The sequence below is a fragment of the Lynx rufus genome, unplaced genomic scaffold (assembly GCF_022079265.1).
Source record: "Lynx rufus isolate CCGP_SWC_20201006 ecotype Redwood Valley unplaced genomic scaffold, mLynRuf1.p SCAF_2, whole genome shotgun sequence".
In the NCBI taxonomy this organism is placed as follows: domain Eukaryota; kingdom Metazoa; phylum Chordata; class Mammalia; order Carnivora; family Felidae; genus Lynx; species Lynx rufus.
The window spans coordinates 32,292,254-32,301,947 of record NW_025814834.1 but is presented as its reverse complement, the minus strand read 5'-3'; the positions used below and the strand labels follow the sequence as shown (position 1 = coordinate 32,301,947).

Sequence of the window (9,694 nt, the reverse complement as noted above, 5' to 3'; positions counted from 1 at the left end):
GCAACTACTGCCAGCAAAAGACAAGCTGAAGCAAGAAGATTGTCAAGTGTTATAATATTTTACTGATGTAGTTGAGGAGTGACCACCGTATTTTATATCAAACAGGTTTATTAGTTGTTTCATGGCAAAGTATTTAAAAGAGGTGTCAAAAAGTTAAGCATTTATTTTTTTACAAAGAGTCTAAATTTGCGGACTTTCTGTGGTGACTACAGTAGCATACCACCTAGCCACTGTTTTCAACAGCAAAAACAAAAAATTGGTTAATCTGTACCTTAAAAATCAATGAGACATTTTAAAACTCAGTAAGAAAATATCTGTTTTCCAAAAGAAAACAAGGTGTGTCATCTTGAATCACTCACATATCCTAAAAACAGAGAAACCATTTTCTAAGTCTTTCAATGCTTTCCAGGGTTTTCTATGGATTTTGAACACATTTATTAAAAATATATCAGTGCAAATCCTCACACTGGAAAAGCAAACTTTACTAACTAAATCTGCAAAAGTGATGGATGGAAATTAAACAATGGGTATCTCCAGTAAGAAAGCACAGCCAAATATATACTTATTCTTTTTGGGCATATGTCCCTATATAAGCTGCCTTCTAGTTAAGACAAGCATTAAAACCAAGTACCAAATTAAACAGATTTCAGATGCAGACTTTGGAATTTCTGTATTACCAAGTAGTAAACCCAAGATTTTTTCAAACATAATGCAGCATAGTCATTGCTCCTGCTTTAAAAAATATGTATTTATTTTAAAATTGTAAACAAAAAGGTTTTGTAGCCATTACTAACATTTATAAAGTACTCCACTCATAGATAAGGGGATCATGATTCCCTTCACTAGTCTCTAAAACCATTTGTTACAATATAAAATAAACTAATCAATAAAGAATTATTCTTTATAAATAAAGTAAACACTATTAGACATTATTAGATTTTAGTGAATCCTTTCAGGAGATGTAACCAACTGTAAATAATTCTTCAAATAATAGTTTTCATTAAAAACTTTACTCAATTTCTATTCTACTTAAGGGACTGAGGTATTTCAGATGAGTAAAAGCAGGGCCAATAATCCAAAATTCAGGGGAATTTAAGACAGTACAATTATCTACAACACAAAGCACATCAAGTATGGCCTAGAGAAATGAAGAAGAAAGCAATTCTGCTTGGTGTCTAACAGCTTCACAAAGAAGGTGTATGAAGCTGGGTCGCAAAGGGTAAGTGAGATTTTGACTGGAAAAAAACAGAACAAAGCATGTCTGAGAACCATGGATAGAGGCATGAACAACCTGGGGTAAGAAAAGAATATACTGTATATAGTTGTTTTGCTGTACTCACTTAGCTAACACTTTTCTTCACATATCAAATTTAGCAAGATTCTTTTAAAGGTATTTTCCAAAAAAGCATCTACCTCTTAAGAACCGTTACAAAATTGGTTTACTGCAATTCTACAATATTTAGGCCTATCTAAAATGTTTACAGTTCCAATTATCTCCAGATTCACTATTCTTCACCAGGGGGCTTAAATTTTAAGTGTCACACAATGACAAGACATCATCATGGACCTCCCAACCTTTTCTTCTCATGTAAAGGGATGACTTATTGTCCTTTCTTTTCTAAATCTAATCCCTCCCCTTTTTCAAATCCCAGTACCATGTGCTTTCTTCTTGGACTCTGCTCCCTTGATTACATTCTCTACTGATTCCTTGTATCCTGCACTTAAACTGGCATCCTCTCTGTTTTAGAGGGGTGAATACCTAGCTCTTCTGACTTCTCCATTACATCTAGCTCTGCCCAACGAAGAAAAACAATATGTATTTTATTAGCAGCAAAATATATACTGTTTTAAAAGCCAATCTGTAAATCAAGAGTGATGTATTTTAAGACATCTGCCCCAACATGTGGTAAATTACATCTTAAAGTAACAGCAGTAAGAGCATGGGATGAAGCTTTAGAGAACATGTAATTTGGGGGTTTTCTAATATTTCCCAATAAAACTTTCCCAGATGAAATTTTTTTATTTAAATCCAAGTTAGTTAACATAGTGTAATAATGATTTCCGGAATAGAATTCAGTGATTCATCACTCACAAAAAACACCCAGCGCCCATCCTAACAAGTGTCCTCCTTAACGTCCCTTGCCCATTTAGCCCATCCCCCCGACCCAAAACCCCTCCACCAACCCTTAGTTTATTACCCGTATTTAAGAGTCTCTTATGGTTTGTCTCCCTCCATTTTTACATTACTTTGCTTCCCTTCCTCTACGTTCATCTGTTTTGTTTCTTAAATTCCACATATGAGTGAAATCATATTTGTCTTTCTGACTTACTTCACTTAGCATAATACACTCTAGTTCTATCCATGTTGTTGCAAATGGCAAAGATTTCATTCTTTTCAATCGCTGAGTAATATTCCATTATATATATACCACATCTTCTTTATCCATTTATCAGTCGATGGACATTTGGGCTTTTTTCTTACTTTGACTATTGTTGATACTGCTGCTATAAACACTGGGGTGCATGTCTAGATGAAATCTTTTTTACTTTATTTTTTTCTTAAATGTTTATTGATATTTGAGAGAGAGACAGAGACTGTATGAGTGGAGAGGGGCAGAGGGAGTCAGAGACAGAATCGGAAGCAAGCTCCAGGCTCACAGCTGTCAGCACAGAGCCTGACACAGAGGGGCAACTCACGAGCAGTGAGATCATGACCTGAGCCAGAGTCAGACCCTTAGCCAACTGAGCCACCCAGGCACCCCTGAAATCTTTTTCTTTTTTTAAATGTTTGTTTATTTTTGAGAGAGAGAGAAAAATAGAGTGTGAGTAGGGGAGGGGCAGAGAGAGGGAGACACAGAATGCAAAACAGGTTCCAGGCTCTGAGCTGTTAGCACAGAGACTGATGGCGGGGCTTGAACACACAAACTGTGAGATCATGACCTGAGCAGAAGTTGGACACTTAACCGACTGAGCCACCCAGGTGCCCCTCCAGATGAAATCTTTATACAGCATCTCAGATACGTAAAACTGACACAAGTGCTGCTAATACTATTCTATGTTCAAATATATTAATTTATTACCAACTCAAAGAGACAGGTTAAGGATTAAGTATGTTATAGTCTTATAACAATCTAAGCAAACCATTTATTACTGTAAAGTTTTGTTTTGATTTCACCCAGATAAGTAATTCCAAGTAGGTAGCAGCTTTTGCAGTCTCAGGATATGATTCAGTTAAATTGAAAAAAAAAAAAATTGTAAGTTTTTTCTTTCAAAATTGGTTTTGAATATGTTGTTATAGTTTTCAATTTGTTAAAAAAAATTTTTTTACCATGCAACAAAACCTTTATTAACATTTTGAATAGCTATCAAAAAAAACATCAATTCAGCTTTAATGAAACTGGTAATATCTAAACCTAGAGTGGGGCAAATGGCTAGAACGCAGAGTAATGCCATCATTGGGTATATAAATTCAAGACTGAAGAATTAACAGCCACCCCTCAGATGGAGAACCTGGTGCAGGGTTGATCCTTTCTGGGTGCTGTAATCAGAAAGAGTGCGGCTATCTTCCAGCAGCTTTGCCTGCAAAAAGGTGAGCCTCTGCTGGTCGGGGCAGATCCCTTCTTTATCTTGGATCTTAGCTTTCACATTCTCAATGGTGTCACTGGGCTCCACCTCCAGAGTGATGGTCTTGCCAGTCAGGGTCTTCGCAAACATCTGCATACCAAGCCTCAGATGCAGGGCAGGGTACAGGGTCGACCCTTTCAGGATATTGTAATCAAAAAGAGCCTGGTCATCTTCCAGATGCTTGCCTGCAATAATGAGCCTCTTTATCCTGGATCTTTTTCTATGGTGTCACTGGATTCCACTTCCAAGGCAATAGTCTTGCCGGTCAAAGTCTTAGTGAAGATTTGCATTTTGACCTGCTAGCGAATGCAAAGACACTAAATCCAATCACAATGAGTCACCTCCACACCAACACACAAACACCCAAACACCCGACAATGCCAGCCACTTGTGAACTAAAATTTTTTGTGTAAATTTTTTGTGTATGTTTGTGAGGGTTGCTGAGTCCTTTCAATGGAGAAAAAACAGTCCTTTCACCAAATGGTGCTGTAAACTGGATATACACATGTGAAAGGATGTGGTTGGACCCATATCTAACACCACACATAAATATTAACTAAACATAAAAGCTTAAACTATAAAACTGTTAGAAAAAAACATATGGGAAAACCTTCATGGCATTAGATTTGGCAATGATTTCTTGGACATGACACCAAAAGCATCAGCACCAAAAGAAAAAAAAAGATAAAGTGGACTTCATTAAAATGAAAAACTTGTGTACATTAAAGGATACCATCAACAGAGTGAAAAGACAACCCATGGCAATGGGTTGTAAGTCATTGTAAAGCATGGATCTGATGTGAAATTAATACCCAGAATATATAAGGAATTCCTACAACTCAACAACAACAATAAAAACCCAATTTTTAAAAATGGGCAAAGGATTTGGATAGACATTTCTACAAAGATACACAAATGGTCAATAAGGACTTGAAAAGATGCTCGATATCACTAATCATTAGAAAAATGTAAATCAAAACCACAATAGGATGCCACTTCACACTCATTAGGATGGCTGTGATAAAACAAAACAAAACCCTGAAAACAGCAAGTGTTGCTGAAGATATGGAGAAGCCAGAACCATTGTACGCTGCTAGTAGGAGTATAAAATGCTACAGCCACTGTGGAAAACAGCATGGAGGTTCCTCAAGAATCAAACATACAATTACTATAAGATCCTGCAATTCTACTTCAGGGTATATACCCAAGAGAACTGTGGTGTGTGTGTGTGTGTGTGTGTGTGTGTGTGTGTGTGTATACACACACTTAAAAAAAGAACGAAATTCCGATTCATGGTATACAATGAACTTTGAAGACATTATGGTAAGTGAAATAAGCCAAATACAAAAGAACAAATATTGTAGGATTCCATTTATATAAAGTACCTAGAACCTAGAGAAGTCAAATTCATAAAAACAGTAAGTAGAAAAGTAACTACCAGGGACTGGGGGGGGGGGGGTACAGAGTTATTATTTAATGAGTAATTTCAGTTTGGAATGATGAAAAAGTTCTGAAGATAGTGATAATGGTTGTACAACTTTGTGAATGTACTTAATACCACTGAAATGTACAATTAAAAATAGTTAAAATGGTAATTTTATGTTGTATATTTTACAATAAAAAATGTGTGTGTGTTATTTATTTTATTATGGTGGCGGTATAAAAATGTAGTTAAGAAAACAAGCTTAAGAATTATGTTGAATGGTTTTACACCCAGCTCTGTCATTTTATACTTCTGTAGTCTAAGCCTGTTTGCTCAGACTGTAACAGAATCTACTTCATAGAATTATGGCAAGAATTAAATAAATTTTATATGTAAAGCATTAAAAACAAGGCATGTCATTTAGTAGTCACTTTTTATCATTGTAGGTTTAAAATACATTTTTAATGAGATTTAAGTGAAACATCTGCCGAGCCCTTGAAGGTCCTCCTCAAAATTCCAGAGTTCAGTAAAACACACACTGAAAACCAGTGATCTAATCCAAATTTCTCATTTTACAGGTAAAGGAATTAAAATCCAAGATAAGAGGTTAGCCTAGGTCACATATCTTGTTTTGCTAATATTAATTATTCTAAAATAAGAGTTTGACATGAACAATAATGTTGACATTCAAATACTTCAGAACCAAAGCAAAGCCATGAGATTCTATAGACTCTATGAATAGTGTGATACCATCCACCATGCTAATCTAAAAAATACAGTAATTATGTATGGGGTGAAAACCAAAAGGTAGCAAAACCAAAAGGAAAGTCATCTTAATTATTCTCAAAGACATGCTTAAAAACACTTCTTCAGAAAATAAAGTGTTAAAACATTAGTGAAAACCAAATTATATTGACCAAGAGTATGAGGCACACCCAGTATGTGCACACTACTCCACTCCTGTTAGCCACTTACTATATAATCTTAGTGAGATCTCTCAATCTGAAAAATCAGCTGCTTTTTCTACCAAATGGAGCTAATATGCACCACGAGGCAACATCTACAAATAATTCTTTATTAAATTCAAACAGAAGAGAGCAGCAGTCCAAATTACACAAAATGTCTAATCCAAAAACTCATGTATTAAAGCTTTGTTGACATTTTTGTACTTCTTTGGATAGGGCTTTCTGGTTTCTGGGAAATTCGCAACACAAAAAGCAAAATAACAGACAATCTTTGAAGGTCAGACTCAACAAGAGCGGAAAAGGCTTTTGAGCGTCTCTATTTTGCCCTTCCCCCATTGGTCTTACTCCTCAATTGGGCTCTCAAAGGACAGTGCCACCTCTGCTTGGAATGTCCTCCCCATCTACATCAGCTGAAATTCTACCCATTCTTAAAGGTTCCACTTAAATGCCACAGCTTCCGTGAATTTTCCCCCAGTGCTCCCAATCTAGAAATAATCTCTCTCTCCTCTTTGCTCCCATATTTTGCAGCTCTACTTCAACATTTTATTATATAATGCATTGCATTACAATTATCTACCTTAACTTCTTCCCCCACCTTACCCTCAGGTAAATCTCAAGAGCAGTAGGCTAAGGAAGAAAGGAATCAACATTTGCTAACACCTCAGAGCCTTGCAAGGTGCTAGGCATTTGGCATACATTATCTCATTCAATCTCGTTGACAACCACCTGGGGAGATAACTGGTGGTGTTATTCCCATTTTACTGATAGAAAAGTACTGCTGAGAGTTAACAGCTTTGCCGTCACACTACTAGACAATTCCAGGTTTATGGAGCCTCTGGTTTCCCTGGCTTCAAAAAGCTCTTTCCGGGGCGCCTGGGTGGCGCAGTCGGTTGGGCGTCCGACTTCAGCCAGGTCACGATCTCGCGGTCCGGGAGTTCGAGCCCCGCGTCGGGCTCTGGGCTGATGGCTCAGAGCCTGGAGCCTGTTTCCGATTCTGTGTCTCCCTCTCGCTCTGCCCCTCCCCCGTTCATGCTCTGTCTCTCTCTGTCCCAAAAATAAATAAACGTTGAAAAAAAAAAATTTTAAAAAAAAAAAAGCTCTTTCCATCAAGCCGTGCTGCAGGTCTTGTCCACTTTGTGTGTCTCTCACTCTAACAGACAAGAAGGTATTCCACAAAGATTCGCTGAATTTAATATTCCTCTGAACTCACTACCACCCTTTTAACAATCCGTTCACGCTCTATCCCTAGCCCATTACCTTTACGGTTCCTATACAGATTTTACATACACACAGGCAGCTCTCCAGATCTTCAAAAGAAATGCTGCAGACATATCAACCCTTATGGGGAGGTTAAGTGAAGAACCTTTCAGTTCTCCCAGATTTCCCCAACTGCTCTTCCCACAAAATAGAAGAAACCTCCCCCACACGAGACACATTTGATGCGATGCTTATACCCTTCCAAAAAGCTCTTATTTCATACTCAGCAACGTCTTCGTGCTTACAAGCAGTAAAGGCTTATGCGGTTCCCAGTTCACACCGTGGGGACACCCTAAGACACTGTCTGAATAAGAAAACCGCATCTTACAGACTCTTGAAATGAAGGCATCCTAATAGTATTACTCTGCCTCCCTCTCCTCCTTACCGTCCCCCCGCCCCCCCCCCCCCCCCAACGAACTGCAGTTTGGATTTCCGGCGGGAATGCACACGGACACAGCAACATGAGAGGGGGCTCAAAAGCAAGAGCGCAATTACTTAGCCTGCTTAATTAGAAACAAGACGCAGAAGGCGCCCCGCATTTCTGTATCTCCGCAATGAATTCATGTATGGAAGGTGGGGGCCACCGAAGCCCGAGGAATCCCAGACATGGAATCACAGGATTCTGCGGCGAGTCGGGGAAGAGTCCTTTCCTCCTCGCGGTCCCGGGCCACCAGCCCCCCGTACTGGGTCCAACCCCAACCGCACCCTCCAGGCGGTCCTGTATCTCATTGTCTCCCTCCGTCGCTGCCCCCAGGGGCGCAGGGGGCAGCCCAGGCCCCAACGACCCCCACCCACCAACCGCCGCCGCCGCCGCCTAGCCGGGCGTGGTCCCACGAGCCCGGCCCGGCAGCGACCCCGCCCCAGGCTCGGCTGCCCGCACCGCGCCCGGACGGCTGGGCCGCGCCAGGCGCCGGGAAAATGGAGGCGGGAGCAGAGGCAGCTCCTCACAGCCCGCGCCCGGCCGGCTCCCTCCGCCCGCCCCGAGGGTGAGGCTAAACACTCACCGCGGCAGCTGCTCGATCCTCCAGCGGCCCCGGGCTGGCCAGCCGCCGCTCGCGCTGCTCGCGCTGCTCCCGCCGCCACCCCGCCGCCTCCTAAGGCGCGGCGCTCCTTCCCCGGAGACGCCGTGAGCGCCCGCAGCTCTCGCGCCGCGCGCACCGTGACTGACTGACTGACCGACCGGGCGGGGCGGGAGCGCGCAGCAGGCGGGGCGGCCGCAGCACCCAGCGGTGGCCGAGCCCAGTGGGGCCGCGTCCGGCCGAGGCGCAGAAGGCGGAGCTGAGGGCCGGGCAGCGGACGGGCGGACCGACTCACGCCCCGCCGCTAGCTGCCCCCGCCCGCCGCCAACCACTCACTTCCGGCGCAGGCGGCCGCGCCCGCCCCTCCCGGGCGTCCGCCCGCGCCCCCCGCGCCCCCCGCGCCCCCCGCCCGCGCCCCCTCGCCGGCCCTGCTCACCCTCCCTGCAGGCGCCGGACCGCACCCAGCCGGGGCTGTGCTCCGTGCTCCGCCTTTCCTCCGCGCGCGCCTGTGAACCGCCTCCAGGAACCAGTGAATCACAGAATGAATGAGCGAGGAAGGAAAATCCCGGTGCTGTCCCACCCCCTGCTCGCCTTTCGTTGGACGCGGGCCCAGTGGCCTAGGTCCCAGGGCCGTGAGACACACGGAAGCTTCGAGCAGATCTGTCAAAGGACCTGTATGCATGCACCTTTATGTCATCCACGTATCCAAACACCCCAGCAACGCATCAGATGTCTTAGGTGCTTAAAGGACCATGGTCGTAACAGTCTGTGAGGCATTTTTTTAGGAAAACCCATTTTGGCCGACAACTCTCTGTATTTTCATGCACTGTATTGAGAAGCTTTTAGAAAATGGACATTTCAATGATTTTTAGTTACTTTTTACCTTTGAAATGTGCTTATCTTGCACATTTTGTCACCACCACCCCCCTTGGTGTCACCAAGTTTTGTCACCACCCCCCCCTTACTGAAATTGTTTAGGAATAAGGTGTTGGCATTTTTCTGGATTACCAAACTCTAAATTCCTCAGATACTGCTCATTTTGATACAGGCTTGACTTACTCAGACTTTTAAGGTTTAATCTTAAGTTTTTATATGTTTATTTTGACCTCCTAAAGTTCATCAAAGAGAGAAAAAAATAGAATTAAATTATTTTTGCCTGGCTACATGCAAAGTAAGTTTGTTGACAGCGTTAAAACAATTGACCAATTGGAAGGTGACCTGGAAATAGTTGTAGTGAACATTCCTTTTTCATGCCTTCCCATCTGCTTGCTAAGTATGAGTATCTGCACCTTGAATTTTCACAGATGAAGGATTGACTATACCATTTCTGACACCTGGGCTCCCTTTCTAAGAACCAGAGTGTTCATTTCTCTGTCTTGGGGCCATATCCTGGTTTGGTTAATTAC

General features: G+C 42.2%; 1 protein-coding gene across 1 annotated transcript; it reads right to left on the bottom strand.

Moving 5' to 3' along the window:
- Positions 1-3,483: 3,483 nt before the first annotated feature.
- On the bottom strand, positions 3,484-3,914 carry LOC124515514 (ubiquitin-like). Its single transcript, XM_047084466.1, is given in 3 exon segments — positions 3,484-3,819; positions 3,821-3,842; positions 3,844-3,914. Coding segments are annotated over 3 exon segments (429 nt in total).
- Between the last annotated feature and the right edge of the window lie 5,780 nt (positions 3,915-9,694).